The 16,074-nt window shown below is 31.6% G+C and overlaps 2 protein-coding genes across 7 annotated transcripts in view; one reads left to right on the top strand and one right to left on the bottom strand.

Annotated features, from left to right (window-relative positions):
• The first annotated feature begins 251 nt into the window (after positions 1-251).
• LOC123007570 (polycystin-2-like) lies at positions 252-4,360 on the top strand. The gene is made up of 13 exons (XM_044402945.1): positions 252-457; positions 504-614; positions 668-807; positions 876-1,013; positions 1,061-1,185; positions 2,314-2,538; positions 2,589-2,817; positions 2,868-3,098; positions 3,357-3,599; positions 3,652-3,857; positions 3,905-4,026; positions 4,074-4,128; positions 4,177-4,360. Exons 1-13 carry the CDS (start codon positions 292-294, stop codon positions 4,298-4,300), a joined length of 2,115 nt encoding a protein of 704 aa, XP_044258880.1. The 5' UTR covers positions 252-291; the 3' UTR covers positions 4,301-4,360.
• A 32-nt stretch (positions 4,361-4,392) lies between these two features.
• The window catches only part of LOC123006907, a 40,740-nt gene continuing 29,058 nt past the window's right edge, over positions 4,393-16,074 (bottom strand). For 5 of the 6 annotated variants that reach the window (XM_044401820.1, XM_044401818.1, XM_044401819.1 and 2 more), the window contains 4 exons: positions 14,168-15,241; positions 11,256-11,354; positions 10,597-11,205; positions 4,393-5,619 (listed from right to left, as the gene is read on the bottom strand). In XM_044401820.1, the coding sequence (XP_044257755.1) occupies positions 5,311-5,619; positions 10,597-11,205; positions 11,256-11,354; positions 14,168-15,241 (2,091 nt within the window). In that variant the 3' untranslated portion in view covers positions 4,393-5,310. Of the gene's footprint in view, positions 5,620-10,487; positions 11,206-11,255; positions 11,355-14,167; positions 15,242-16,074 lie in introns of all 6 variants that reach the window. The other variant, XM_044401823.1, reaches the window with a different exon arrangement.

Raw genomic sequence — 16,074 nt, 5'->3', positions numbered from 1 at the left:
GAAAAAGCTACAAAATTTGGAAATGTTTTGCCAAATTTATTAAGGATTTTAAAACAAATTAAATTATTATTGATTAATATTTGTAATATTATAATTATACACTGCTGTAACCGCAATTAAGCAGTTTTTTTCATTAAGTTTTTTAATTTTTTATTACCGAATTGAATATTATTTTCAAATTTCGCCCGATTTTTGAAAATCACGTTTGTGATGCTTTCACTATGGAAATTACTAAAAATAAACAAATTCGGAAAGCAGCCAAACATCAATTAATTTTCCAAATTTGTGAAAATGAAGCCAAAACCCGATTCCCCAGAGGCTGTAATCAAAGCAACTCCGGACGTTAAGAAAAAAGAGGGCACCAATAAAGACGCCCAGGACAAAACTGACGCAAAAGATGACAAACCCGACAAGGCGAAGGATAAAGGAGCTAAGAGCGAACCCAAGGAGACCAAAGGTATTTTGCTCAGAAAAATCACAATTTCTAAAAAAAATCGTTCAAGTTCGGTGGTTGACACGAGCAATGGCTGAGGATTTCACCCGTCAGGATGTGCTTTTCACCACGTTTAGGGAAGCTGTGCTTTATATAATCTTCGTGGTCGCTGTTACAATTTGTAAAACGAATAATTCTTCAATTGAAGAAAAATTAAAAAAAAACGTTTTGCAGGTACTGTAGGGCGACGGTCCGCGTCCATGTTTTACATCACACAAGCTCTTAAAGGCCAGTTTTTGGAAAAACATTTTCAAACTGCTAATGAAAAAGATATTAATTATAAAGAAATCAGATCGGCGACTGATTTTTGGCATGTAAGGCCCAAAAATTTTATTAAATTTGGCTTTTTTATTTTTATTTTATTTTTAAACTTGGCTTCCAGTATACACAGTCTTTAATGCTGGAGAATTTCTATTGGGAACATTACTACAATCCGTACAATCCTGTTTCAAAAGCCAAAGAGGACGACAAAAAGATTCTTTTTGAAAACAAGTTGTTGGGGGTTCCCCGAATAAGACAAGTATGTCTAGTGATCGTTAATTTGAATTTTTTTTTCATTTTCTTCAGGTCAAAGTGAAGAATGATTCCTGTATAATACATGAGTACTTTCGACGGTTGTTTTTAACATGTTATGATTTGTATGGGCCTGCTGATGAAGACCGGGAGCCCTTTGGCCTAGGAACTGGAACAGCGTATGCTTAAATTTTTTCTATTTTGCGTTTTTAACAAGACTATTAACTCGTCTGGGTGCTCAAAAAATAAAAAAATCGCCAAATTTACACCTATATTCACCAGATTAAAATACAATAATTTTTTTTCATAATAATTTAGTGATTATTATTGCGAAAAAACGGAGTTTCTAGATCAAAAATCTGCTTAAACTCTCGAAAAAAGTAAAAATTACATCATTTTCGGCCTAATTCTGTGATTTTTCGGTTTCTTTTTAACAAAAAACGTGCTAAAACGTTCGAGAAATACAAAAATAATTTAATTTTCGACTTTATTTTTTAATCTTTAGTTTGTTTTAGCAAAAAAACCTGGGATTTTAGCACAAAAAAGCATTTTTCAAATATTGTGATTTCTCGGCTTATTTTTGTCTTAATTTTGCTCAAAAACTAATTAAATTGAGTAAAACAAACAAAATAACATCAATTTCCATTCGTTTTGTGATTTTCAAGAGCAAGCATTCGAGACTTTGTTTAGTAAAATGTAGTAAAAAACAAATAGAACTATTTTTAACCAATTTGGTGTTTTTTAAGAAATTTTGGCGAAATAATCAAGTTTTTCGTTGAAGAACGTGGAAAATGCTCTAAAAGATATTTTTGATATAATTTCTTTAATTAATAATTGAAAAATAAGTGTATCAATTTTTTGTTGTAACCGCAGAGTTACAAATATTTTTTAATTTTCAAAAAATCAAAATATTTGAATTTTTATAAAAATACAAATCATCAGACTAGCCTGAAAATGAAGTAAGTCGAGTGAAACAAACTAAACATAATGTCAATTTCGATTTAATTTTGTAACTTTTGACGAATTTTTTTATATTTATCTCAAAAACGTGCTTAAACACTCGAAAAAAATCAAAAATAACACATTTTTGTCCCGTTTTGTTGAATTTTTGGCGAAATTTTGCGAAATAAGTGTGCTTCTACCTGAAAAATATACCAACCTACTAAAGAAAAAAGTAAAAGTAAATTTAGTAAAATCTTGTAAAAAAACAATTATTTTTAACCGATTTAGTGGTTTTTTCGATTTCTTTTGAGAATTATCAAGTTTTTGGTCGAAGAATTTCAAATTTGGAATTGTTTTTTTCCCAGGTGGACTTACAACACTGCTGCGAAAACTGAAAGCATCCCTTTTTCTGGAAAAATATCAAAGTATGAAGGCGGAGGTTTTTATCAAGATTTGTCGACAAACAGCGATGAAACAGGAAAAATAATTCGAGACTTGAAAGAAAATTTGTGGATAACTCGGGGGACCAGAGCTATTTTCATAGATTTTTCCATTTACAACGCAAATTTAAATTTATTTTGCGTTTGCAAGTCTGTCACATTTCCACGTATCAATCAAAAATGGTTAATTTTTTTTATAGATTAATTTTTGAGTTTCCACCCACCGGTGGTATACTCCCTTCTCATTCTTTCCATGCCGTCCATTTAATCCATTACGTAAACAGCTGGGATTATGTTACTTTCGTTTTTGAATGTACCGTTTATGCCATCGCTGGGTTTTTTCTAGCCGAAGAGATCAGAGAAATAATTTATTTCAAATTGAGATATTTTCTGCAATTTTGGACTTACATTGATGTCATTATCATCGGCGTAATTAAAAATACTTTAGTTTAATTAAAAATTGCGTTGTTTTTCTGTAGATGGCATTTGCGAATCTCATCACTTCCATTGTGGTTTTTCCAAATGTTGATGACGCGATTTTGAAAATACAAAAAAACCCGAAACAGTATGGAAATCTTGAGTATTTGGCCGAAATGAGGATTTTATATAACAATTTTGCTGCTTCCCTGCTCTTCTTTTCCTACATCAAGCTCTTTAAATACCTCAACTTTAACAAAACAATGGGACAGCTTAATAACACTCTGAAACGGGTAACTATTACACAAAAATGAATTTATTTTGGAGGTTGGGAAATTTGTCATTACATCCCATGGTCGGGAAATCATCAAATATCAAAAACTCGCTTTGCGAAATTGGATATTTTATTATTTTATGAATAAAATAGTAAACAAGTCTCGATGGAAATGTCATTAATGACGCATTTTCCATCTCGATTGTAATATACTATTGGCGAATGAGACATTTTCCACCTCGCATGTAATCTACTATTAATTAAATTTTGGATTTAGTGCGCTTTCGACATTTTGGGTTTCTCAATTATGTTCTTCATTATCTTCTTCGCGTTTGCTTTATTGGGATATTTGTTGTTTGGGAGCCAAGTCGAGGACTTTAGCAGTTTTGGAGTGGCGATGTTCACACTGTTACGCACAATTTTGGGCGATTTTGACTACCAAGCTATCGAAAAAGCGAACAGAGTTCTAGCACCTATCTATTTTCTTGCTTACATTTTCTTCGTGTTCTTTGTGTTACTGGTAATAGGAATTTAAAAAAAAACCCGGATTAGAGTCATCGAAATTTTTTTAGAATATGTTTTTGGCTATTATTAACGACACTTATGCTGATGTTAAAACCGAGATTGCGATAGCCCCCGATGAAATGCAAATGACTGAATTTTTGAAGAAAGGATTCTATAAAATGCTGCAGAAATGTGGGTGCAATATAAAATATTTCCAACAGCAAAAAGCCGAATTTAATGCCACAATTCAACAAATCCGCGATGCACTTAAAAAGTAAGTGGAACAATTATTAATAAAAAAAGTTAATTTTTTTGTTCCAGGTGTGGTTTTAGTGACTTGGAAATAGAAATGTTTTTTGCACGTTATAACATCGATCCTTTGGCTGAAGTAGGCGATTATGATATTAAAAAAATTATGAAGGAACTGGAAGGACAATCTATGGGTAAAATCCAAATTGAATTTATTGCATGATTTATTATTTGTTTTCAGCTAAGGAAAAAGTGGACGAAGATACCACTCTTGTGCATGTCAGCGATTTTATAACGTAAATTTTGTTTTTTTTTAAGTAAATAGTTAAAATTATTATTTTTAGGCAACAAGAACGGCTTGATCAAATTGAGAAAACTATTCAAATGCTTGCAACAAAGATAGATACCCTAATTAAGAAATTGGAAGCACTTGAAAACGTTAGAAAAACCAAAGCGACACAAGGTTGATTGATTATAATTGTTAATTAAATGTTTTATATTTTTTTAAATATAAATAAGTTGTGTTAATGGGAATTTGAAAGAAAACAAAGTTTATTTTTAATGGTTTATATTCATATAAACAGAAACTATTTACAATACTTTTGCCTAACTGCAGATTTATAAAATGAATATCAGTCAAATATAAAAACGCTATAACAAAATTAAAAAAAACAAATTGCCATTTTATAAATCTGCTTCCATAAATGGTAATTTAATAGTTCTTATAATAATTTGAATGACCATTTACACTTATTGAAATAGCTACGCTTGTGAATGAGCACTCTAATATATCACAAATTATGTGGCTTTAGACTGTTAATATCAGTTAGTAAGACAGTCTTTACATTTGAAAACAATTATTACAACACTGATACATGATGATCGTTGTGTTTACACCTTCTTATGATATTTGAATTTACAATAAACATCCCTCACTAAAATTTCCTTAAAATTAATAAATACTCCTCAATCGATTTTAAAACTGAAATAAATAATAAATACCGTTTAAAACTGAAAAGTTAGTGAGGATATTAAAAGATTCACCTTGAAGGAACTTAAATTTAGGTATAAATTGCCACTTCTTCCAATAGTTCTTCAGAATATTACCTATCACAGTCCTACACAGCAAATATAACAAGAGAAAAAATAAAAAACTAATAAAAAGAGATAAATTATAACTATTTAAAAAGATAGCTTATTGTTTAATTTACAAGACAGTTAAAATACTAAAATATCATGCAATACAATAAAAGTAAAACAGGATCCACCTGTCTCCAAATTAATTGAATTCACAAACAGGTCGACATTATCTAAGTGCAATGCAAGCACCGGTTTTCAAGAAATACAAATTTGTGTGGTCAAATTTACCCTTGAATCTAGCACTTGATGTATTTTTACGGAATGTTTAACGTGCAAAATAATACTAGAGTTAAAATTTTAAGATATTTTGTTCGTAAATATACAGACACAGAGAAATCTTATTTCTGATCGGATATATCTGATAACTGCTTTTCAAGCGAATCACATTCTGCAAGATCCTCACCGTTTTGCTGATACAAACTGGAAGTGATATTGGAATCAATGCTGTCGTAAAATTCACTCTGTGTACTGCTCACATTCCATAAAAATGTGTTAGCGGTTTGAAAACGGTGACTACTTGAAGTTTCTATTGTTGGCGGTTGCACAGATCTATCCAACGAGTCTGGATAAGGTGAACCAGAATCGCTGTTATATGAAGAGAGAGTCCATGGATATTGAGATTTTCCTTTTGCTGAGCTTAAACTTATCTGCAACAAACATCAAGATTTTTCAACTCATGTGCTGCGCAACTTGCAGTACACAGAGTAAACAGCCTTGCTCTATAATGATACACAAAATTACTAATGAAAGTGATCTGACTTTAAAATTAAGTTGCATGAATGACAATTGACTACAGTACTGTGACGTTTGAATTTGACAGTTTATGTTGACAACTTAATCCTCAAATTTTTATGCTCAAGTTAGCGTCAAATTCAAAATCTTGGATTGGCAACCTGACTCTCAAACGTCAAACTTTTTAAGATTATAGTTCTCCTCCAGTTTATTGATTTAGGGACATTTTGGGCAGACAGTAAAAAATTGTTTAAAATAAAAAAATGTCCAAACTGTCCCTTAATAGTCACCTAAAACATCCTAATTTCTAATATAATAAATTAGAAAAATTAGAAATTATTCAGTGTTGCCAATATTTTTTTTAAAACAGACCTTAGGCTTGTGACTTTGCAGGTTAACACTGAATTATTGGTTATATCAGATGTGATCAATAACCGTCTTCGGAGACGAATGACAAGTGTCTATAAAAATGTGATTATTGAATTTGACAGTTTATGTTGCCAACTTAATTTCAAAGTCCTATCAGAAAATTTGGCATCTTAGTTGGCAACCTTGACTCTCAAACTCAAACGTCAATTTTTTTATCGTTAGCGGCTTAGTCGTCACCACACTGAATTATTGATGATATCAAATTATGTCACGGAAATGAATGACAATTTACTATAAAAGTGTGATGTTTGAATTTGACACTTTATGTTGCCAACTTAATTTCAAAGTCAAAGGACACTTCGATCAGAAAATTTGAAAACATGGTAATGGGTGATTTACATTCTGAAGTTGGCAATCTTAGTTGACTTAACTGACTCTCAAACTTCAACGTCAAACTTTTTTTATTATTTGCGGAATAAATGTAAAAATTACCAATAATTTAGTGTTGCCAATAGCTTTTTGTCACAAACATTAATAGTCACCCTGTACAAAATTTTTTAATTGCTCAAGCAATTCAAATCGTAGTCGACCTATTTATAGAATGAAAAAGAATTTTAATGTTATGTTAGAATGCAGTCAAAGAAATCAGGAAAAAATATTTCCTTTAAATAAGTTCAGTAGAAAGCTTTACGATGCATAAAAATAGAAAATTACTTTTCTTGTCCGGCACGTTACTCTGCGTACATTTCAAACTGTTTGTTCATTCAATGAAAAATAAATCTAGAACGAGCAAATAAAATTACGACATGAAACCTTGAAATGAAATTTCTTCCGGTCTTCAAAATTTCGATAATTTACCTTCCGATGAATAAAAATGTCATCTCAGACTTAATTAAAAAAAAAACTTTAAAACAATTAGTCACTCTTGTTAATTGCAAAATTAAACTAAAATGCACCATAAAAAAGTGAGTCGAGATTAATCACCAAAAACACAAGAACTATTTACAAGGAGCAAGCAACACACATGCGGGACATCACTACGTACCTGGATGGAAAATTATACTCGCTTAAATAAGCTGGAATTTTTTTTACTGATTTTCCGAATTGAAAATTAAAAAAGGAGCTTTCGTGACCTTTTAGTATTATTGCGCATACAAATTTACTACTTTCCAAGTCAAATTTATTTCATCATGTTGCAAAGTCCTAAATCGAATTATAAGCGAGGTTTCGGTCTAACAACCCCCCACATAATCTCATCCATCATTCAACAAGGTTAATCTTTGAAAAGGAAACCCTACAAGTCTTCGATATTGAAATTTTCAGACTAATAATCGTGTTAACATATAGGGTGATTAAAAAAAAATAGTGAAATTCTAAAATTGTGTTTTTTAAAGTTTTGAAATCAGGTCATAAATAAGAATTCTACAGCGCCTGCCGTTTTTTAAAAATCACCCTGTATAAACTATGGATGTAACTGTCGGCGATTTCTAAATATAATTTCACTCTGTCTGAGCTCGAGGGTCACGTAATGCAGAGGCAACAACGGCTGTTTTGTAAATAACTAGAAAATTAGAAACACACTGTAACCAGACCGCGACACTGACGCAACACGAAGAAAATCATTTTGTTGAAAAAAAACTCCTTAATTATTCGCAGGAAAGTTGTGTTTTTAATAAAAATGAGTGTGGGAAGGGTAGATAAAAAGCTAGCGACTAAAAATAAACCACTCATTATCATTCAGTTCAATGAGTTTCTAATTTGCAACACTTTCCGAACATAGGAGGACCCCTGCTGTGACAATGAAACAATTTATTATGTAACGTTCGTTTTTTATATCTGAAAAATTATTAACTCCCGTACAAAAGATATCCGGATGTTATCGTGGGACATTGGAGGTTTGTAAAGCAACAAAAGAACTTATCCAACCAGAGTTCCTATTGGTATTCGGATAACTGTGATTAAACCCAATAAAATAAAAGGTGTTATTATTGTTATTACACAATACGTACTATCCTCATATTTGCTTCTTACACACCTAAATTTTTACGTAAGAAGCCATCTGTTTGCTACCTACTAGATGACGGGAAAAAATCACCTTGTGAAACTGATCTTATTTATTTTATGGTTTTAAGATTATTAAGTTTGGTAAAATTGAGTGGAACAAAATTGTTCAAAAAATAATTCACCAAGCCGAATTTATAATCAAATCAAAACAACACGACAAAAAAACTCTTTTTTTAGTTAGTTAGAAAATAGATTAAAAATTATAATTACAATTACAACTTTCCACAAACTAAGGAAAAGTTGCAAGAATGATTGAGACGTCTTGCGTAACGGTGAATCATTTATCAAGTATTCTTGGAGTGTGTTACAATCTTTCATGAGGAAATGGTTACAATTAATAAAGATTTAGAGGAAACATCGAAAATTATAAAAATATGTAACGTTTCCGTGAAAGTTATGCCAGCTTATAGCGGGTAATCCCCTGACTGGTTACTAAATACAGTAGAACCTCTTTTAGCCGAACTAATTATTGGAGTTTCTTCAAATTATCGATTTTTTGGAGTATTGAATTAACTTTTTTTTTACAAATAAGCAATAAAAATATGTTTATTTATTAAAAACATATTCTAAAACATTAGAGATTGTCATTAAAACTCTGTGTATGTGAATTTTTTCAAATTATTTATACTATTTTTGATAATAAATGTTAATTAACCTATACTAATGCGTCGAAAACAAATATTCTTATTATTTTTTTTATCAAAAAAATGAGAAATGAACAAAAAATTTTGTTTCTTTAGACAGATTTTGCACAGAATTGCGAAATCGTGGTTGAATTAAAGAGGTTGCACTGAAATTAAAAGAACAAGTTTTTTTATTAATTCGTAATCGAAAATCATCAACGTTTAATTTTTTTTCTTCTTTTTGTTCAACGTTTAATTTTGTAACACCGAAAAATCTAAGATAAAGCATCCTGTATGTTTTTTTTTTAGGACAGATGTCAGAATTGAATAAAAATTTCAAAAAAAATAGATAATTAATTGTTACGTCAAAATTTTAATAGCTCATAATATAGTTGTGGTAAAATTTAAAAAAAAAGGCGTTGTGTCATAAAATTTTGTACCAATTTCTTATTTTTATGAACAACTAGTCAAAACTCTTACTCTAAGAACCCTCTGTATGTGAACTTTTTAGATTGTTTAATCTTTATAAATGCGTCGAAAAATAATTTTATTTTTTTTATAAAAACATAAAGAAGAGGAAATTAATTGAAGTTTCATTGTTGATTTTTTGGGACAGATTTTGCATAGAATTGCTATGTCAAACTTATCCTGTTTCCGTTAGAAATGCTTATTTATAAAACGTGGTCGGATTCAAGAGGTTGCACTGTAATTAAAACAACAATTTTTTTTTGTATTAATTCATAATTAAAATCGTCAGCGTTTAATTTTGTTACAAATATTTGACCGAAAAATCTAAGATGAAGCATCCTGTATATTTTTTTTAGTACAGATGTCAGAATTGAATAAAAATAATTAAAAAAAACTTACATGATTAATTGTTACGTCAAAATTTTAATACCTCATAAAAATATAATTGTGGCGCAATGCAATTTTGCTAAAAAATGGCTTTGTGTTTGACTTGGCTCTGTCACAAAATTTTGTCCAAATTATTTTTTATAAAAACTTAAAACTCTGACTCTAAAGAACTCTGTGTATGTGAATTTTTTCAGATCGTCGAAAAAAATGATACCTATTATTTTTGTTATAAAAATGAAAAATTAACTGAAAAAACTAATTTAGTTGCTGTTTTTTTGAGACAGATTTTGCACTAAATTGCTAAGTCAAACTTATCCCCGTCTCGGTCTAGGATTAAAAAGGTAGGCACTGTACTAACATAAGTTTTTTTTATTAATTAGTAATCGAAAACGTTTAATTTTTTCATAAAAATGTTGCCCAAAAGATGATTTTTCTCAGGATGTCAGAATTGAAACAAAATTCAAAAAACAGATAATTCTTACATCAAAATTTTAATAGCTCATAAAAATATTATTGTGGTGTAATTTTCCTAAAAAATGGCTTTGTCATAAAACTTTGTCCCAATTACTTAATTTTTATGACCAATTGGTCAAAATTTGAGCAATTTTTTTCTCATACGATGTCTGATGTTTCAAAATGTATTCGCTATAGTTTTTTTTTCTCGGTCACACAATGACCGGTTTTGTGCAACACAGACGAAACCTCGCTTCTGAATAAGTTTTAAATTTCATTTACATGCATACTGCTTGAGGAAAAAACTAAATCAAAAACGGGGACATAGGAACAGGTACTACTCTCTACTTACGTGAGCAATGGATCTACAAGATTTGATAAGCGTTCAAAGCAAATAAAAAAAAACAAGCGTCACTTACTGCACGTCTCGAGACGGGCGAGAGCAACTAAATAATAATGGCGGCACTCCTACGTCTGACCATTGTGTAGTTTGAAGAAATTCCAGAATGAAGTGGTTTTTGGTCGTACCTTATCGGTAACGTCTTTGGAGTTGTTGGTCCACTTAACCGGCGTGTTGCTCTTCCTCATGGTGCCCCTATTACTCCCAAAGCTATTGTTATTCGACGAGAGTTTGGAAAGCGAATCGCTACTTCTAAGCTTGCTGGAAAGCGAATCCTTGGCGGAAACGAGCGACCCGTTCCTGGATTTCGGCAGGGACGAGTTGCTCTTGCTCCCTGATAAGCTGTTCCCTTCGCTCCTGTTCCTCCAGGACTGTGCAGAGTGCGGTCTACCCGGCGATTCGCCACTACGACTACGTGCACCTGGTGCGGGACTGTGTTTACCTCCTGGAGGCTTCGGCGCCGTGTAGCTCTTCAACGGGATCTTACTGGGGCGTCGGTTCTTGCGGTTGGTTTCGGCCTGGTCGTGGGCCGATTCGGTGCTGCTCGAATGGTCCATTTGGAGGTTGAGAGGTAGAGGACTCATCGCTTTCATGCTTGCTGTTGTTATTTCGCTACGGGAGATGGGGTGATCGGGGATGACATCAGGGGAGGTGTTGGTTGTTATCGACTTTTGGAGTTGTTCGAGCATTCGCACTCGAGCACGCGTTCCTTCTAATTCTATATTTTTGTCCTCCAACTGGAAAAAAATGCTTTAGAAAGTCTAACACACAAAAAAATTGCACGTACTTGAAATCGAAGATCATCGTTTTCTTCGCGTGCCTTGTCTAATTTATCAGCAAGACCGATTTCTACTCGTGCTGCTGTGTCAAGCTGCTGATATAAAACCTGGCAACAAATACAAAAATTAATTGCAACCTACACCAAAATCACTACAGAAGTACGCAAATTTCATAAATTAAATATGGCAAAAAATATTTTTTTAATTTTAAGAAAAACCAGAGCTATATCCTAGGACCGCTAGGAAAATGAACACATTAGGAGACTAAATTTATTTTTCTTTTTCTCGAAGTGAGTTGAAATGGTTAGCTATGTCTAAAATTTGCAGTATTTTTGTAAGCTAAAATAATAACTAAAAAAATTGTAACAAATTTCTTTGTAGAAAAAAATGCGAGGAAGAATAAAACAAAACCTTTCAAATTTAAATGTTTTAAACTACATAATTATTAGACAAAAAAAATTGCAATTGCGACAAATGCTAAAAAACTGCGATATCATAAGAAATACATAAAAGAAATAAGAAATCGTATTAAATAACGGCAAAATATAATTTATATATGCAGAATAGAAGACAAATACAAAAAAAAAATACAACACAAATTTAAGTGAAAATAATCTTGAAATCTATTCAATGTTAAACCACAGACCATAAGAAGTAAAAAAAATAGATAAATTTTGTCTCTTTCACCATGTTTTGTTAAATAATATACAGGGTAAACTTGGGTATGAAACCAAGCGTTTTTCGAATCATTTGCTTTCAGAAAATAATAATTAATAAAAATTAAAATGATGTAAAAAAATACGATTGTGTTTTGAATTATGAGATATTTAAATAGAAACATATGAATAACCTTAGACCACATCAATTAAAACAAACAAAAATTTTGCAGAACTCAGAAATAAAAAAAATTCGAATAATTTTATTCTTGAGAAACGTCACATTTTTATACATAGTACTTTATCATTCACCAATTAGTTTTTTTCAAAAATAAATATTTTAAGCAAAAAACATTTGGTTCCATTCTTTTCTGTTCACCTAATATATGCAGAATATAAAAAAAATACAACACATAAAGTTGAATGAGAATAATCTCAAAGTTAAAAAATATATTTTATTTAAATCTTCTCTTTAAACATTTTTTTTGTTAAAAATTTCAATCTGTTGTCACTCTTTCAGGAAAGAACCGCTGAAACAATCTGCGATAAATTGCAATTTTGTCAAAATATAAAATGACAATTTTTTATTTCCAAAATGCGATTCTTCCGGGTCTAATGATGTTATGTTATATTTTTTATGTTATTTTATATTTTTTGTTATGTTGTATTTTTGTAAATAAACTGGCAGCCACATCTTAAATTATTTATTAATACCTCTAATCTGTAGGAATTTTTTAAAATAACGTATTTCTTTATTTTTCTCTTTGAAACAAAATGATTATAATTTATTTATTATAAAAAATATGCAGGGTGTAGCTAAATTCGTAGATAAATTCATAGGAATTAAAACTGTTAAATTTTCAAAAAAATACAAACAGGTCAATCTTGTTAAACTTGAACTTCACTAATATCCCTATTTTACCCTTTGGAGCGGTTTTTCGAAAAAAACAAATTTACCCGTTAACAAAAAAACTTGAATTCAACATTGAATTTATTTATTTTTTTCAATAATTTTATAAGTAACGTGTTAAATAATTATACCACAACTTTCATGCCTAAATGTTTCATTAAAATCAGGAATGAAGTTTTGTTCCACTCTGTATAACATTTACTTTATTTAAAAGAAAACTGAACAAGAAGTATTCTGAGAGTTTCTAAAAATCAGTCAATTTCATTCAGAAATATTAGTAAATATTTATTATATTGCCAACATCCAAAAGTATTTTTAGATACTCACTGAAATATCAAGATGACCCATTTATTAAATTTAGCTCACACAATATCTTAATTTTTGAAGAATATTAAAAAAAAAAACGAAATAATTTGTGTTACTCTAATAAAACATGTATGTAAATTGTTACTTCCGTAAAAAAAAAATTGAAAAAAGTGCAATTTTCCTGAAAGTGAAACTTCGTTTCGTGAGGATAAAAGGTTCCTTCCTGTCTCATCTCATCTGTATTTTTCTAAAGTGTCAGTTTTTTGATTTGATATAGAAAGTGATTGTTTTCCGGTCTATCGTCAAGATAATTCTTTCATTACCTATTCTGTACATACAAATGTCTCAATTTATTACTTTCATAATTTTCAGCCCCAAGAAAACATCAAATAATACATTACTCAAAAAGAATAATATCTTCTGTTGCACAACAATGACCCACCTTTTTGAGAAGCTATAAATCACTTTGACACTTTATTATTAATACTTAGGAAAAATCTCTTGATTTCACAATAACATGTTCCATTTTCTTTTTTTTTTCTTTTTAATTAATTCAATAAAAACAAATTAATTTTGATAAGCCTCGGCTTTATTAAAAGAACGCCACCCAATATTAATCGACGCCATAAAATTTTAAATTCGCTAACAGGATTAAATTAATCGACGCGGTTGGCATTAATCGTTGATAATGTTCGTCACGTTGGCATTCATTAGCCGTTCACGACTACCATCAACAATACAATAAAAGCAGATCCGAGTTTATTCCACCGTCTTGAACTGATGCATCATCTTATGCAATTACACTGACCGCAAACGTTATACAAAGATCAATCTAATTTTTTCCTTGTTTGATTTTTATTAACGATCACGACAATTGAAACGAAAGTTGGACAAATACGAAAACAATAGCTAATTAAATCCGACAATGTCCTCGGATTTGTAATTATTGTGTTGTCGGTGAACACGTGCAGCGGGATACCTTATAAGTCAAAAGTGTTTAGACGGTCACGTTTTGTAGAGGATGATTCTATTTATTGCTTAAACTCACCTGATTTTGGACAGTCGTCGACAAGAGATGTTTCTGTAGCACCAAAGGGTCGTTTTCTTTCAAAATGGCAGCAATTTTTTTCGAATCGGGCACTTTAACTTTGGGTATTCTATCACCGAGCACTAGATCCAATGCACTATTTCTCCTTGTCCTTTGACTAGTCGTCGAGTCTTTTCTACTCAAACTATCACCTATTAGCACCTTGGATTTATCACCACCATCCGGCGAACTAGCTCCACTTTTAGTCACAAATTGTAAATGTAAGTCATGTATGCGTGAATTCACTTCACCTCTTTGTGACACTACTGCTTTTAACTGTTCTTCCAAATCATGCTTCGTCGATAGGAGATTTTCTAGATCTTCTTGTAATCGCGAAGTGTGCACTCTTCCGGCCAAAACTTCAGCTTCCATTTCAGCCAAACGATCCAAAAGGAGATCACGTTCTTGTCGCAACTGTCTGATATCATCCGCAGATCCCGTAAACAACACCCTTTGAAAATCATTTTCATTCCCTTGCTCTCTTATAGCCCCTTGCAACGCCTCCACCTCATCCTTCAACCGTGTCCCTTTTCTATGGATCACATCGAGGAGGTTCCACAGCTCATCTTCAGTCTCATCAAACTTGAAAGATCCACAAGAACTACGACTTCCTGCAGCAGGTGGTGCTGTTGAAGACGCACTATGTGTTTCTTTACTCGACGTCTCGGTACTAAATCCAGAGTCTTGTACCGCAATATCGCCCCCTTTTTTACCAAGTCTTGTCTCATCTTTACTATTGAGTTTTTTACGTACACGGACTCCTGGTGTCCAATCTGCTGTACGTATCGAGACCGGGATGTTGGAATTGTGATGCGATGAAGTCATGGTGGCAGGTGTCGACGAGGCAAGTTTGGTCCGAAGATTGGGAAATGTCTCGATGACGAGATCACGGAATTGCAAAAGGGCACCCACTTCATGCTGGAGCTCTTGGAGGGCCACAAGGGATTTCGCCTGCTCGTTGATTAGGTAGTGGAAGGGGCCGGGGGGCTGGCGCAGCTGCAGGCAGTCCATGCCAGGGCTCACCGCCTCGCCGCCCTAAAAAAATTAAAAATATGGTACAACCCAAAACACCCTCTAACAAAACCAGTTTTGTAGAATTGTAATACACTACTCTAAAAAATTGAAGGAACAAAAAAATTTCCTAAATTTTTTTGGTGATTTAATCATCTAAAAATTGTCATATCTAGATTTTAAAAACCCTTTGGAAGTTTTAAGTTTCTAGTTTTGAGATCTTTTGTCAAATTTTTTTCTGTGCTGCGGTTACGACGCAATCTTAAGTAATATCGTGAGAAAAAAAATTCTAAATTTTCTTGGTTTTGTTTTTGGTCCACGGACCAAAATACGCTTTTTTCATATTCTCTTTACGTCAATTTGTCGATAAGATATCGGAATTTAAATGAAAAAGGATCCCTTTGCCTTTGATCATCGATACCTCAGCAACCAATGACCACAGAGAAAATATAAGAATAGTGTTAAAAACTGGGATAAATGTCTTACAAGATCCTTTTTAATTTTTTGAAAAATACTTTTTTTCAAACTCAATATTGATCTCAAGGAAAGAGAAAAAACTAACTTTCTGCGTTGTTTTAGTAAATCTATGGTGTATTCACTAATGTTGGTGTTTTTATAGCTCAGTGTATCCCCAGTAGCCCTGCAAATTTTTAAATTGATCGAACCGTTTTTTCGGACCGATGATCAAAATTTTGCAAAAAAAAATAAAGGAACAATTGCACATTTGTTTTTGAACATTGCTTACCTTCATCACAATGAAAAAAAAAACATTTTTTTTATCAACTTTCTTTACAATTTTGGATGTTATTTCCCAAAAAAAAAAAATGTTTCAGATTTTTTTTAATTTGCAAAAAAAT

The sequence above is a fragment of the Tribolium madens genome, unplaced genomic scaffold (genome assembly GCF_015345945.1).
Source record: "Tribolium madens isolate multiple individuals breed KSU strain unplaced genomic scaffold, Tmad_KSU_1.1 Scaffold_3;HRSCAF=73;Tcas5.2_LG2, whole genome shotgun sequence".
Lineage (NCBI taxonomy): Eukaryota > Metazoa > Arthropoda > Insecta > Coleoptera > Tenebrionidae > Tribolium > Tribolium madens.
Note: the sequence above shows the minus strand (reverse complement) of the source record. Positions and strands in the feature narration are given on the sequence as shown.

What these genes read in the sequence shown, in the direction of transcription:
- LOC123007570 (XM_044402945.1), top strand. Translation starts at nt 292, where the DNA reads ATGAAGCCAAAACCCGATTCCCCAGAGGCTGTAATCAAAGCAACTCCG. An exon ending in CGAACCCAAGGAGACCAAAG is followed by an intron (nt 458 to 503) that starts GTATTTTGCTCA and finishes AAATCGTTCAAG; the next exon opens with TTCGGTGGTTGACACGAGCA. An exon ending in GGCCTAGGAACTGGAACAGC is followed by an intron (nt 1,186 to 2,313) that starts GTATGCTTAAAT and finishes TTTTTTTCCCAG; the next exon opens with GTGGACTTACAACACTGCTG.